Source organism: Terrapene carolina, unplaced genomic scaffold (assembly GCF_002925995.2).
Source record: "Terrapene carolina triunguis isolate 2854851 unplaced genomic scaffold, T_m_triunguis-2.0 Scaffold68, whole genome shotgun sequence".
NCBI classification, from domain to species: Eukaryota; Metazoa; Chordata; order Testudines; family Emydidae; genus Terrapene; species Terrapene triunguis.
In genome coordinates this window covers 56,617,635-56,633,848 of record NW_020664419.1, presented here as the reverse complement: position 1 = coordinate 56,633,848, position 16,214 = coordinate 56,617,635, and the positions used below count along the sequence as shown (strand labels likewise).

Sequence of the window (16,214 nt, the reverse complement as noted above, 5' to 3'; positions counted from 1 at the left end):
GTCCCTCTCACCCCACAACGCCCCATTACCTTTATACTCCCCCCAGCACTCAATACACCCCCCCATTAGCCCCTGTACTCACCCCTCCCAGGTGTCTCCCTGCCACTTATCCCCCATCTAACGCCCCTCTGGACCCCCCCTCCCCAGTTCCTCCCATCCCCACCTGCGCCTCCCACACCCGCTCCCCGCCGGCACCCGCTCCCCGTTCCTCCCCCCTTCTCCCCTCGCCTCCCTGCCGAGCACCGGGAAGTGCGGGCGAGCAAGGGAAGGACTCGGCGGGCTTCTCCGGCCCCCTCTGGGGGAGCCGCGCTGCCAGCCCGGCCTCGCCTCCCTGCTGCAGGCGCCTCCTAGCGGGGCTCAGCGGCAGCGCTGGGTGCCGGTGCCTTTCCCAGGCACGTCCCCCCTCAGCCGCGCTCAGCCCGACTCCCAGCCCTGCTCGCTGCTGCCAGCGGGCGAACCCACCCCCCGCGGCCAGCCAGGCAGCCCGCCCGGCGCTGCCCAGAGCCAGTCGGCGCGGAGACACGCGGCGTGTGCGCGCGGGACAGGGCGAGGGGAAGGCAGCGCGAGGGAGCGCCCGGCGCCTTTCGGAGCAGCAGCAGCAGCATGGCCGGTCCGAGCGCCCTCTGCTCAGCGCTCGGGCTCTGCAGCATCCTGAGCCTCTGGGCTCTGCCGGCGCGGGCAGCGCAGCGGCAAGAGGACACTCTCTACATGTGGATTGATGCTCATCAAGCCAGAGTCCTGATAGGTAAGTTGGGGCTCTACCCCCCTCGCCTTAGCACCGGCTCTTTGCTCCAGTCAGCGTCTCCCTGGAGGCGCTTCAGCAACGTGTTTTCCAGCCCCATGAAATCGCCCTGCCTAGAGGCTTCAGTGAGTTACTTCTCCAAGCAGTTTGTTAACCTGCACTAGTGGGGCTCCTGCTGAAAGGCGTAGCCCTCCATAAAGACTAACCGATGCACTTGAGCTCTGTGTTTTAGCCGTGAAAACTGAAGTGCCAGTGGAAACTTTAGGTGGTTCAAACATTGTTGTTGTTTGTAGCATAGGAAAGGGAAAGTTTATCCCAGTGGTTAGGCTTCCCAAGAACTAGGTGATAGCGATGATAACTATTCTCCACAGTAAAATGTTCGTCATCATACATGATAATCCTCCTTCATTTCCCTCTTTCTAGTCTATGTATTTTTGTTTTACAGGCTTTGAAGAGGATATTCTGATTGTTTCAGAGGGGAAAATGGCCCCATTCACTCATGATTTCAGAAAAGCCCAGCAGAGGATGCCAGCTATTCCAGTCAATATCCACTCTATGAATTTTACCTGGCATGCAACAGGAAGGGTAGGTACAGATTGAGATTGGAAGAAGAAAAAAAGTCCTCTTTAAATATGTTCAGCAGAGGCAAATCTTTAGTTTTTAGAATATTTTAGGAAACTATTTCTGATATGTGCCAAAAAGACACTAAAGAATGAGCCCTTGATCTAGAATCACCTGTTATAGGAATTATTTATCTAGCATGGAAAATGTATAATGCTTTAAAAAAAGTCAGAATGAAACACTGTCCCTAACCCAATAAGTTTATAATTTAATTCAGACAACACAAAATATGTGGTAACATGGAAGGCTGTGGACACATTATTGATGTGGAAATTATTATAAGGAAAATTCTTGGAAGAAGTAAGTTTTAAAATGGGATTTTAAGAAGGAGGGTATGCTTTCTTTGCTGATAAACTAAGGATAAAAGAACCAACAAGATTAGACAACACAAGCTCATGAGGAAGACATTAGCTAGCCTTAAATGAAATTTTACAGGCCAACAGTCCATAATGTGGATACAATTTTGTTATTTTATTTTTTAAAAAAGCATAAGGTTTTAGCATATGGAGCTCTACTATGACTCATTTATTAAATACACACACGCTGTTTCAATATGCATAGTTGTGTTAAAATAGGAGCTGTATTGCCTAGATCTATTTCTACAAAGTATAATGGCAAAACTATGCAATGTTGCAATCTATTGAGCCCACAATTCTCTATTTAACTTTTTTTACTGAAAAGATAAAGTATGGCATACTTTTATGCATAATTTGACAGACTGATAAATATGTTAAATTTGCATAACACTGCATCATGTTGGTCTAAAGTTATCATGGATACGGAGACATATTCAGCTTAACAGAAAAGAATTCTAAATAAAACAACTTTTTTTAAAAAAAGCAGTCTATGCATTTTATACAAGAGAATGTTCAGTAAAAAAAAATCATGTACTTTTCAAAATATTCAGTGAATATTTTGGTTATAGTTTGGTCAACTTTATAACTATGCGAGTTTTCAATTGTTTAGAAACATTTTTTTGCAAAATGGTCATTTGTGATTCAGGAAATCTCTTACAGCAACTGTCATACCCTTCTATTATGTTAGGTACTTAGTATCTGAATGCTTTGCACTCTAATATATTCATCATCACAACACCCCTCTGAGGTAGGGAAGTGCTATCATCCCCATTTTACAGATGAGGACTGAGGCACAGAGAAGCAAAGTGACTTGTATGGGGACTGAGGTCACAGGAGTTCTATTTGTATCTATAGTTACATAGAAAACAAAAATTATACCACAGAGTGCTATTTAAGTAACTAGCCGTAGTTAACATGCCCCAGGACAGGCATGATTGTACTGCTGTCCATGAGGAAAAAAAATCTTATTGGGTAGTGGGATTGAGACATCAGAGAGAACCCAATTCCTTTTCCCTATCCTCTTTTTTCTTTTCTGCTTTAAGTCCCCTCTTCTGCAACCCAGTGAACAGTTTGTTGGAAAGCTGTGATTGTAACATTTGAAATGCATGGCACTGCTCACACGCTTAAAGTTAAGCATGTGTTTAACATCTCTACAGGATTGGGGTCAGTGTATTCAGCACCTTGCAGGATGAAATCCCATTTGAACTGTGACAAAGCTGTTCAACAAATCATTCTTCTTTCTCTTTAATTTGTTTACTGAAATCATATTAGTTAAAACTGCCTTGACATGCTTAAATATTTTAAAATTTAAAAAGTAATTAATCTACAGTTTCAATGGCTGTACATCTACACAAATGCTGTTTGAATATCTCCCATGTCAAAATCAGATCAGAACTATAGAAGGAGTTTAATTTCTACAGAAACCGATTGGCATAATTTATTATTACATACTTCAGGTAAAAAAATTAAGATGAAGTGAAGGATTTAGTTAAGCATAAGACATAGCAATTATTTAAGGAGAAAAATGTTGATGTTTTAAAAACACAAACCTTAATTCTGGAATTTTTAAGGTAAGGTAAAACAAAAATGATTGGAAAAAATAATATATGGAAATAAAGTACTATAAACAACCTTAACTCTGTCTCGCTCCTCCTGTTTCTAAAGTAGTGTTAGCTTTCAGTCATGAATCAAATAAATGCTAAAAATAACATAGGCTATTCATTTGGTGGAAAATATATAATCCTGTTTAGTTAGCACTTACTGCCCCTATCCACCTCCATCCTGTGCGTACAGAGTACGTATACCTGAGCAGTTTGTTCCAATGGCTGTGGATACTTAAACATGATGTATCAGTGCAGATTAGGTAAGGAGTTCTAACTCACAGCCCAGATGGGGTGACTATGGTGATTTTAAGCCAGCTTCATGTCTTTCCAATCCTGGGCTGTTCCAGGGACTGGCGAGGCAGCCTCTCTAGGTTGCCCTCTGGGCTGCAGTGCTCCCTGAAATCTCCACAGTAGTGTGTGCTGTGGCCCACCCCCAACATGCCCTTCCTGTCCCAGTAGGTTCTCTGAGGCCAGCCTTACATCTGTCTTCCACAGTTTCTGTGCCAAGGATATCTTCCCCTGGTGGGAACCAGGGCTTTTTGACAGTGTCTATATATTGTTCCTGCCCTTTTTCCTGGTGTAAAGGGGTTGGAGCCAGAATAAGGGTCTTGCCCTAGATCTTGACAGTCCATAGTCAAAACAACACAATTAATTAGCACTGTACTGCATCTAGCACACTGGGGTCCTGGTCCATGACTAGGGTTCCTACGCGCTATGGTAAAACCAATAAATAAGAATGATAATTTTGAAATAACATGCACATGCACCTAATTTAACTTAGTGGCAGTGCTAAGAGGACAGAATTAAGGTTGTTTGTGGCAACAGAACTCCACTTTTCCAATATTTCCAACATTTGAAAAAAGTTTTTACTTTAAATTCACATTTTCAAATGTTTTCTTTTTATTTTAAATGTAATGGCTTTTACAAATATCCGTTGCACACTCCAAGTAAGTACTATGTGTTTGAAACCTTTACTCAGCCTTAGTTTTTGTCTGAGAATTTCCTTAGCTTTTCTTTGCAGTTGGACATTTTTGTTGCTTCTATATGGGGAAAAAAATCTCTTTGATGTAGGAACTGTTAAAGCCATTTTGATTAGTAAATGAAAAATGTTTGTTTATTTTAATTCTTGAGCAACTCATTGCGGATAAGGGACTTCAAAAATTATGGCAAATTTTGTGGGAGGGATAACTAAATTAAGAGTCGATACTTCAAGGTTGTGAGCACCCTCAATACCCAGTGAGGTCAAGAGGAGCCATGCGTACTAAGCTGCTCAGTCCACCTTATTTATTGGGACCTTATTTATTAAAATTCCACCCAGTATTACCTATGCTGTGTAAACTTCGTAACAGCTGTAGTTTTATGTTTAGAAAAATTGTACTTCAGAATGTTGTACAGATGTTGTGTTTAAAAAAAAAAAAGTTCCCACGGGATAATATTGTACATTGCATATATCTGTGTAACCACTAGAAGTCACTGGTGTTGCTTCATTTTTATATCCTGCAAAAGAAGGTATAAGTGACTTGTGGGTCTATTCTGTTCTCTTCTCGATGCTGGGGGATGTGTGTGCAGAGCCTTCCTAATTTGGAGAAAAATAGTCCCCAGTGTGCTAACTTATGCTGCAACATGTTTTACTTTGCCCACTGGAGGATAGTCCTACAGCATGCAGTTGGTAATAGCACTTCAGCAGTATTTAGCAATATATGAGGGGGATATAGGCGCCAAACCTTCAAACACATATGCATATGCTTAACTTTATTAATGGGAGTAGTCCCCCTGATTTCAGTGGGACTGCTTTGGTAGTAAAATTAAGCATAGATATGAGTGTTTGCAGGATCAGAATCAACATAAAGCAAAGGCTTTGTCAGTGAATAGGAGGTAAGTACTGGAGCATAAAGACAAAATAAGTGTCTGATTAATTCAGTGGGCAGAAGAAGAGTCAAGATCAAAAACAAGTTGGGTTTTTTTGCTCCAACAGTTACTGGTAACTGAATAATGCAGAAGCAGTGTCCAGTCTGTATGGTGAGTTGGGGAGCATGTGTCACTCTATGATGTTTTTCAGCATACCTTCTGTTTTGCAAAAGGAGGGTTAGGAAAGGAGATAAAATTACAACTCAGAGAGGCTGATTCTGATCTCATCCACATAGGGGTAAATCCAAAATAACCCACTTCATTGGAATTACTTTATATTTTTACTTATGTGACTGAGATCAGAATCTGGCTCAGAATGAAGGAATAAGAAAACATCTGACTATGTTAAAAGCTTTATGTGCTTCCTCCCTCCCTCAGGAAGGTGAATAGACTACTTGTTATATACCATTATTGGCATAATGGGAGAAACACATTTAAATATTACAACACCACTGATAAAATAAAGGGAAAACAAAAGATGGTGGATTTCAGTTCAAATAATATTTCAGTGGAATCGCTGAACATAAATAAACACCTCATTTGTACATCGCAATTACAGCAGCAATTTTTATTATTTCTAAAATTGTCTAATGTGTACAGGCCACATTTTTTTCTAATGGAATTATGACTGTTTTGGAAGTTATGATAAATGCGGTTGCATAACTTTAGACTCTTGGGATTTACAGTAGTACCTTCACTGTGGTTTCATGTCAGCAAACAGAGGAAATACCTTGTTTTCTGACCTCTGTACCACAATTTCAATGTGAAATGTGAATATGTTTACATACTGTGGGCATGATTTTTAAAAAGGGGGTTCTAGTATCAAAAGCATAGCTCCAAACCTTTAATATTTAGATTCTATTCTGCTGTGGTATTTTGCATCTTGGTGTTGTAGACATGCCACCAGGGATCAAAGAGTAATGCTATAGAGATCCCACTTCATTTAGTAAAGCGGGCATGTGCGAGCCATCTGTTCTATCTGCTGATAGAAAACAGCAGTTTCTCAAAGTTTTGCAAAAAAAAAAAAAAAAAAAAAAAAAGGCTTTATTGCTCAGTAGAAATGACTTACAAGGCACCTTATAAGCTACATCTGGTTTCCATAGTAATTTACATGGCATATATGTAAACTACACAATTACACTTTTTACACAGCAGTGTAGTTGTGGAAAATAAACCCTTCAATGGAATTTTCAGTGCTTATTCTTTTCTTTAAAAACATTGCTAAAAACAAAACAGAGATGTGCTTTGAATAAAAAAGCGGAAGTAATAAAACTTTCAATGTTTTTACAGAACTAGCTGTTGACAAATACTGGAATTAAAGGTACACCAAACTTTAAAATGATATACTGGAAAAAACAGATCTCTCCCTATGTTACTAACTACGTGTTTGAATTTTAGACCCCAATTTACTTTTCACTTATTGTGTTTATTTACTTTTACAGTGCTCTCAACTTGGAAAACAAATTACATCACATTGGTTTATAATCAATTTCCCTTTTAGGTTCCAAATGCTGTAAAGTTAGGGTTGCAAACAGTGCAATGGAATGATTTGTATAATAAGAACTGTTTCCAGTAACAACAATTAATGCATTAAAACATTTGTTTTGGCCCTAGGCATTGTGCACATCTTATTTTTGTAATATCTAAATTTTGGATCAAATTTGTGTTGACAGTATTCCTATCAAAGCATCTTATGTGCATTTAAACACATACCTGGGGCCCCATTCTCACATAGGCTATGCATAGATCTGTTATTTGACCTACATTTTCTGAAATGGTAAAATATTAGGTCATATTTACAATGTTTACATTACATTTGGTCAGTTTTATTTCTAATGTTGTGCCTACCTTAGTTAGGAGTAATGAGTTTTCAAAGCCACCTGAGTTTTCTTTTTACAGTAGTTTGAAAAATGTTTTCACCATATGGAAGTGGTAGATAATAGTTGAGTAGAATACTCAAAATAGATGCTTTAAGTGGATTTGAAAGATCACATAAAGTCTGTTACATTTCCTATTATACCAATCAGGGTGAGAATACAAATTTCATTTTAGACATTTTTTTTTGGAGGTGGAAAATCCCATTGGGTTAGTGAAGGACACCTTATTTTATTTCTGTAGTTAGTTTGAGGAAGATCTATTGATGTTAATTTTTTGGGTGATGCTTTGATAGGGCCCAATTCTGCAATGTGCAGAGTGTCTCCTATGAAATGCTGAATACTCTCCTCCTCCACAGAATGTACACTGCTGGCATCAATGGGAGTTAAGGGCACCCAGCTCCTTATAGGATCAAGCTCATATTTCCTGATTCTCTTCAGGGAAACCATAATCATACTGATGTTCTTTTTTAAGTTTATCCTTTTAGATTGACAGCCCTGGAGCATGAATCTTGTGTTTAGCCACATAATAGTACAGTACAGTGTACACAATATAATAGTGTGAGCTTCCTCACATTCCCCTGCTTCAGCTGTGTCCTAGAGGGAGCACCTCTTGCAATTCATTCTTTATGCCCCTTCAATCCTTGGCTTTGTTTCTAAGACTATCAACAAGGGGAAGGGAAAGTAATGCCAGTAAAATGGTGGTTTTTGTGAAGTGCATATGCTAGAGCTGGTCTGTAAACCACTGGGATATTCTGGAGATGGCCTCAGGAGTTGCTGGTTACTCCCTGCAGAGCATTCCTGTATAGCTAGACTTTGAGGAGTGGAAGTTCTGGAATGGGTATCTGGCTGAAGACAGGAAAAATGGTTTGTGGGGCAACTGGAAATGGATCTGAGGCAAAGGAAGTTGGGTTTCAGTTCCAGCTCAGAGGGTAAGCCAAGCTTGAAAGAAGAGCCCTACTGAACTGGGGCATAACTTTTGTGGGGCCCTACACTGAAGTGAAAACAGCTTGAAGATGACATGGGGCCTGCTTCTGATCTTGCCTACGTAACTCACACACCTCCTGGGTGTGGTGTTCGGTCCCATCAGGTGGCACTGAGACCACTTAGAGAGAAAGAGATAAAATGAGTTTGCTCTACAGCCTTACCTAACAGCCAGTTGGCTTTTAGCTTATGCAGTAGAGGCTCATGCACTAAGCTCCAGAGGCCCTAGGTTCAGTCCCGCCTGTCGACGACCAGGATCGGTCGGTGTTACACCTACACTTGTGACAGTCGGGAATAACCATTGAAACGAATGCAGTTATACTGATGTAAAAACAATGAGGGTGAGAGAAGAATCAAGCCCATGGTTTGGAGATCTACTGGCTCTGGAAAGTCTAAGTTACTGAAGACACCAACATCAGGGGCCTGATTCTCTGTTGCATTATACCACCTTAACAGCAGTGTACCTCCACTGGTTTCAAAACACATATGCCCTCTAACACAATTTGGACAGATTCTTTGGTTCACTAAGTTCACTTTGTGCCGCGTATGCAACACAAAGTGAACTTAAACCAGGGGAGGAGAGGACATGTTGGGTATGGAGTTGGGGTGTAGTGGAGCCAAGCTCTTCTATGCCTGATCCTCTGCTGGTGTAAGGGCTGCTAGTTTCAGAAATCACTGTAGGGCCTTTGCCGCACTAACTTCCGCTGGTACTGGCTCACCAAGGTCCAGGGAACCACAATTGGCTTGCTGCAGCAACCGCTTGCCATTACATCTGAGTACAGCCCAGACATAGTAGAGAATCAGAACCCTAAAATTCAACCATACTATCGCCAGCAATGCGCTCAAAGTACTGAAAAATCACATTGCATTGCTCAACCTTACCTCAGACCTCTAAATGTGTTTTGTTCATGACATTATAAATAGACATCTGAAACAGTGTGTATGTGTACATTTCACCAGTATTAGGGATGGTTTGGCTTGGTGCTGCATATTACACAGTTGATCTGACTTTTTTGAAAGTCATAGGGTAAATAGAAGTTTATTATGTTTTTAATAAGTTATTCTGAGTATGTGATCAGCAGCTTTGTATTTTTTCTCCATTTGGTTTGTGCAGCTGCCAAGGTTGTCATTCTGAGATAATTTGTCCTGGGAACTGGAATGGTGATTACATTACTTAATGATGTAGTACTAGAAAGTGGTGCATTGCAGTGTGGGTGAAGTTCACTTCCTTGATATATGCACCAAAGTAATAGTACTGTTGTACTGAAAGTGAGTATGTTAGAGTGGGTAATGGGCTAATAATTGAAGACTGGTTTCAGTATTGGATGCGGTTGTTACCTTAACTTGCAACTTCCTTACTTTTAGTGTTTGCGTTTTTGTGGGAAATTGCACTTGAGCCAATTTAGTGTACATAAATATGAGGGCTGAGGACCCATGGCTGGTGACTGGATGGGAGTGCTGGAGAGAGGGACTGGCCCTGGTGAGCCGGGCTCAGCTAGTTTCATAAAGCTATAGAAGCCTGAATCTATAAATCCATGTTCTTTGAGATCCTTCTCTCTTCATGCAGTATCTTGCTAGCTGAGGTGCTTGAACTGACAGTGCCCTGGTTTAAAGAGGATGCTGCTGGCAGGATGTTCTCTCTGAAGGGCCTCTGACACTCAAACTGGGTCTCACAATTGATCAGACAGAACCTGAATCTGTTAGTCTTCAGAGCACACAGCAAGATCTGTCCCGTCCCTTCCCCCACACTAGTAGGCTGGAGTAGGCTAAGAAAGGGGATAATAGGGTAAAGGTGTGTGTAGGGGTGGTTAATCCTTGATGGGTGAATAGTTTGTTCTTTATCTGGAGATTTATAAATATGTCTAGTGTACACTTGCAGAGAGCAAATGGATAGGAATTTGCTTGGCTTTTTTAAAAACACTGAAGTAAATACAGTTATAAGGCAGCCTGACCTGCAGAAGGCTGCAGCATGACAAGTGTGCCCAGCCTCAGTTTCCCTTTTGGTCTATCCTTGAAAGGGGCATAGTCTTTCAGTGTCCAATACAAAACCCGCCTTTGGGCATAATTTATTCATATACACCCGTGCAGTAATTCCTTGTAGTAAAACCATTCTCCAGTTCTCACAGTAAATACATAGGGACACAAAAGTTTTTCCATTCCCTTCTTGAGGGACATCATCTCCTAGTCACCCATGTGAGAGTCAATAGCAGCACATTGTTCCCAGTTCCTTTTGCCCTTGATCCAGGACCCCAGTCTCCAGGCCTCCCTGTCTCAGAATGACCAGTCTCATGACTCTTACCACAGCCCTTCAAGTCGGGTCTCCTGCAACAGATCTTCCCACAGTGTTCCACTACTGAGGCTTCTCTGCCTCCGAGTCCTACCCCTGTTCAAGGAACCCCTCGCTAGGACCAACCCCTTGTTATGGTCCTCCTCCTCTCAGGTCTTCACCCCAAGTCTCCCTGCGTTGTTCCACCCCAAAGGCCTCCCCACAATCAGGGGTCCTAGCTTTGGTCAGTTCTCACTAGCAGTTCTGTTCCAGCTCTCCTCAGGACTCAGCTTTTCTGCTGGGTCTCCTGTAGCTCTCTCCCAAGCCACTCTTGCCAGCTCTCACCAGCTGCTTCCTGTCTCTGGCTCCTCTCAGTCTCCTGGTCTCTCATCTGCCAGTCTCATTCTAGGACCCAGATGCCCTCTCATAAATCTAACTGGGGTCAGCTTCTGAAAGGGCTAGTATCACCTTGTGACAAGTATATAATTTATATTTCATTTTGTAAAAGTGCTTTTAGATCCTTCAAAATGGAAGTCACACTGTGATATATAGACAGTGAAAGGAATCTAAAAAGAGGAACTGGTAAGGAAGTGTTGGGTCTGAGACAGAGAGGACCAGAGGTGTGGACTGAACAACACTGAAGTAGGCCCCTGCGAGCAGCCAAGCCTGAAAAGAACACTTGGACTGGACTTTTATCTTACAGTTTTGTTTGTTAATGAGTCATACCCCAAGGAAAAAAGTAACTTTTGACACACCATGGGGCACGTGGACTGTGTCTTAAAGCAGGCAGGAAATTCACCTACCAACCAGTCTGTACATTGAACTGCGATCATAGAAATGTAGGACTGGAAGGGATCTCAATAGATCATCTATTGCCTGCACTGAGGCAGCTCTAAGTATGTAAGTAGATAACTAGACCATCCCTGACAGGTGTTTGATTCACCTGTCCTTAAAAACCTCCAATGACAGAGATTCTACAATTTCCCTAGGTAATTTGTTCCAGTGCTTAACTACCATTACAATTTGGAAGTTTTTCCTAATGTCTAACCTAAATCTCCCTTGCTGCAATTTAAGCTCATTGCTTCTTGTCTGATCTTCAGTGGTTAAGAACAATTTATCACCTTCCTCTTTATAACAACCTTTTACATACTTGAAGACTTATGTCCCCCCTCAGTCTTCTCTTCTCCAGACTAAACAAACCCAATTTTTTCAGTCTTTCCTCATAGGTGAGGGCTGGCCAACCTAAGCCTGAGAAGGAGCCAGAATTTACCAATGTGCATTGCCAAAGAGCCACAGTAATATGTCAGCAGCCCCTCATCAGCTCCCTGTCCCCCGCTCACAGCACCTCTCACCCACCGGCAGCCCTGTCAATCAGCACCTCCCTATCAGCTGTTTCGGGGCATGCAGGAGGCTCTGGGGTGGAGGGGGAGGAGCGAGGGCATGGCAGGTTCAGGGGAGGGGGCGGAGTGAGGGCAGGGCCTGTGGCAGAGCCAGGGGTTGAGCAGTGAGCACCCCCCCACGCACATTGGAAAGTTGGCGCCTGTAGCTCCAGCCCCGGAGTCGGTGCCTATACAAGGAGCCGCATATTAACTTCTGAAGAGCCGCATGTGGCTCTGGAGCCACAGGTTGGCACCCCTGTCATAGGTCATGTTTTCTAGACCTTTAATCATTTTTGTTGCCCTCCTCTGGACTTTCTCCACTTTGTCCACATCTTTCTGGTGCCCAGAACTGGACACAGTACTCCAGTTGAGGCCTCATCAGTGCTGAGAAGAGTGGAAGAGTTACTTCTCATGTTTTGCTTACAACATTCCTGCTAGTACATCCCAGAATGAGGTTTGCTTTTTTTTTTTTTTTTTTTTCTCAATATTATTTTTTTTTTTTATTTAGTTTGTGATCCACTATAATCCCCAGATCCTTTTCTGTAGTGCTCCTTCCTAGGCAGTCATTTCCCATTTTGTATTTATGCAATTGCGTAGTCCTTCCTAAGTGTAGTACTTTGCATTTGTCCTTATTGAATTTCATCCTGTTTAATTCAGACCATCTCTCCAGATTGTCAGGATCATTTTGAATTCTAATCCTGTCCTCCGAAGTGCTTGCAACCCCTCTCAATTTGGTATCTTCCACAAACTTTACAAGTGTATTCTCAAGGCCATTATCCAAATCACCAATGAAGATATTGAATAGAACCACTCAATATGCCCTTCCAGTTAGATTGTGAACTATTGCTAACTACTCTCTGAGTATAGTTTTCAAGCCAGGTTGGACCCACATTATATGCCATCAGTGAAAAACTTAAGGATTCTAGTTATCAGTAGTATGAAGATAGAAATGCCTCATTCATTTGCAGCAAAGAAGCTAATTCAAGGGTCCATCTGAAGGAGTATCATAAACAAAGCAAGCGAAGTTATGCCATTGTATAATTCCATGTTAACGGGGTCCCACTAACCTTACCATTAGGAGGTTTTTCCTAATATCTAGCCTAAATCTCCCTTGCTGCAATTTAAGCCTAAAACTGCTGCACCCAATTTTGGGTATTGTGATAAAGCTCCTCCTCTGCCTTGGTGGGCTCTGCACTTTCTGGCAGATTTGCTCGCCTCAGAGGTTCACAGCAGTCCTCAGTTTTGCTCCTGTTGTTAGTGGCACAAACCTGCCATTCACTCAGCTAACCTCATCACTGGCCAGCATTGGGAAAAGGAGGAGAACAATCCCCACAGTCTCTGCTGGCCCACCTAATGGGTCAGGGGACTGGCCAGAGACCTTCCTCTCTGGTGGGACTCACAGTCCAGATCAACTCCCCTTATATCAAATAGGGAGGTGAGGGGATGGGGGGAACCCGGGCCCACCCTCTACTCCAGGTTCCAGTCCAGGGCCCTGTGGATTACAGCTATCTATAGTGTCTCCTGTAACAGCTGCATGACAGCTACAACTCCCTGGGCTATTTCCCCATGGCCTCCTCCCAACACCTTCTTTATCCTCACCACAGGACTTTCCTCCTGATGTCTGGTAACGCTTGTACTTCACAGTCGTCCAGCAGTACGTCTACTCCTTCTCAGCTTCTTGCGCCTCTTACTCCCAGCTCCTCACATGTGCCCCTCACTAACTGAAGTGAGGTCCTTTTTAAACCAGGTGCCTGATTAGCCTGCCTGTCTTAATTGATTCTAGCAGCTTCTTAATTGGCTCCAGGTGTCCTAATTAGCCTGTCTGCCTTAATTTGTTCCAGCAATTTCCCGATTGTTCTGGAACTGCCCCTGTTACCTTACCCAGGGAAAAGGGACCTGCTTAACCTGGGGCTAATATATCTGCCTTCAATCACCCTCCTGTAGCCCCTGGCCCGACCCTGTCACAGTATATATTTAATTCCATAGTATATACTTTCTGGAGACGTTTCAGAGAAGAGCTACTAAGCTCATCAAAAGATAGTTGTGGGAGTTAAATTTCTGCAGTCTGTCTAGCTTGGAGAAGAGGCTGTTGTACACAAAAAATGGGATCACAAAGACTTGGGTAAGGACCTGTTTCAACTGAGCAACAAGAAAACATGTGGACACTTCTGATCTCTCCCCTCACCCCACCCCAAGCATAGGTTAAATGTGAAAGTTTGCTTTGTTTTGTTTGCTTGTTTTTAAACCCATATGATACTCACCATTTGGACTTTTGTCCCTGGAGGTACTGGTAGAATCCAACTTACTAGGATATGTGGGGGAGAAGAGGAACGAACAATTATTTATTGATTTCTCTAGCATTTACTGCCATAGCTGCTGAGCACTCTAATTAGAAAAAACATATTAAAAAGATAAAATTATATATGCTACCCATAATAAATTATAACAGTAAAACTAAAAATACCACTTTCTTGATTGTTTCTAGGAAACATTCATAGAATAACCATTAGCTGAGATAAACAACTAACTAAAGTTTAAAAAAACCCAACCAAATGCTAAAGGAAATAAATAAGCCTGACATCAAGCCTGGAAGCCTGAAAATTCAAATTCTGGCCAAAGGCAACACATTCCCTAAATGGGGGCTCTCTAAGGAGAAGACCTGCCACCAGGCCTGAGAGTTCAACCACAGAAACCATTAGCTACAGATTTCCAACCACCCTCAAGTACTACAGTTGGCGATGAAGTGAGAAGCAGTCTGTTGTACTATTAGTTTGTAGACTATTCAGGGCTTTAAAAGAGAACAGGGAGCCAATTCATAGATTTGAGCGCTGGCATTATGTGCTTATAATGACCCGCTTATCTCTGAAAGTGGGCAGGTACATTCTGAACCAGACGACAATTTTGAGTGACCTTCAAAAGTAGCTCTAACTAGAGCGCACAACAATAGTCTGTCTAGAGGTGACAAAGGCATAGATAACTGGAGAGGTCACACAAACTTTTGGTCAGTTGTAGAAGATGAAATGCACCATGCACCACCATCACTACCTGCAAATCTAGGAGCAGTGACATATCCTATAGGAATCTTAGACTGTAAACCATTTAGGCAAAATTCAAGCATGCTGGACACTTTCAGTAACTGGCTCACGTGGTGTCTGTACCAATTTCTTTTAAAGGTTCGGTAAAAGTTGGTCTGATCTTTTCAAGTTTGATTCTCAGGTAGTTCATATTCATTCAGGTCTCTTGCTGAGCCAGGCACTGGGAAATAAAGGAAACTGTAAAAATTACGTTTGGTGAAATAAAGAGATTCATCTGAGTGTGATCGGTACGCTGATGTCACTTCCCCCTAAAGTCTGTTTCCCCATGTGGTCTCACATTGAATAGACGTGACGAGATGTGCAAGATCCCACATGAGGGCCCTCAAGGAGGATGAGCAGTTGCCCAGCATCATACTCTGGGATCTCTTTGAGGATGGAAAGAATTAACTTATGCCTGCAAGGTGTTTACCTATGGGATGCTCTGTGCTCACAAGCACCAGCTAGCCAAATTTGAAATGGGGAAAGAATTTTCCACCAGGGTGTATTGGCAGGCACCCTGGGTTTTGGTTTGTGGAGGGCTGTGTTTTGTGTTTGTTTGTTTGTTTGTTTTTTGTGAGGGTTTTTTGGCCTTCTCCTAGATTTGCCTAGAGCACATCTGTTAGGATTAGGTGAGCATGATCAAATTTCTGTGATTGCAGTCTGTGATCCTTCCTTCATGTACCTTTCATCGCTAGAGTCCTCCCTTTCTGGTCAGGGTTGTGACAGAATGCAGAAGCTTATACTGCACTACCTGTCTTGTGAATATAAATTATAGGACTTCATGACATCACAAACCACTCAAGCTTCACTCCCTTGATTACCATGCCAGCAGAACCCCTTTGAGTCTGAGCATTATGCTACCCCTTGATATAACTCACAATTGTGAATCTATGTCAATATCTTGTTTAGTTAACTGACCATTTTTACTTGCCCTGCCAATCATTTGCAATCATGTATACCTTATAATTCATAGACCTGATGTCAACTCAGGCACTCATATTATGGTATGCCTACACAGATAAAATTACATTTTTATTCATTTCTAAATGAGGCAAGCGAATTCGCCAGCAAGCGCAGTACCCACCAAGGCAGAGGAGGAACTTTATCACAACTGGTGTTAACAGTGGGATTTGGTGTGCACAGCGCGGCGGAAGAAGAAGGGTGATAAAAAAAAAAAAGGGAGAGGGTTTATTTTTTTTGCCACCACAATGGATGAGGTAGTGCGGGTACTGATACAAGCCACGGCTGCCCAGGAGAAGGCTACCCGTGTCCAGGCAGCCGCCCAACAGGAGGCAGTGCAGCCGGAGCAAGAGACTAATCGCCTGCTGATAGACCAGGCTGCTCAAGACCATGCTATGTTGCGGAACTGGTAAACCAGGTAAAGAGCCTTACAGAGCTGAACCGGG

The 16,214-nt window shown here is 42.4% G+C and overlaps 1 protein-coding gene across 1 annotated transcript in view; it reads left to right on the top strand.

Moving 5' to 3' along the window:
- Nucleotides 1-399: 399 nt before the first annotated feature.
- WIF1 (WNT inhibitory factor 1) overlaps nucleotides 400-16,214 on the top strand; it is a 60,802-nt gene continuing 44,987 nt past the window's right edge. Inside the window, exons 1-2 of the mRNA XM_026648785.1 lie at nucleotides 400-745; nucleotides 1,188-1,327. Coding sequence (XP_026504570.1) covers nucleotides 604-745; nucleotides 1,188-1,327 — 282 coding nt within the window. The 5' untranslated portion in view covers nucleotides 400-603. The remainder of the gene's footprint in view (nucleotides 746-1,187; nucleotides 1,328-16,214) is intronic.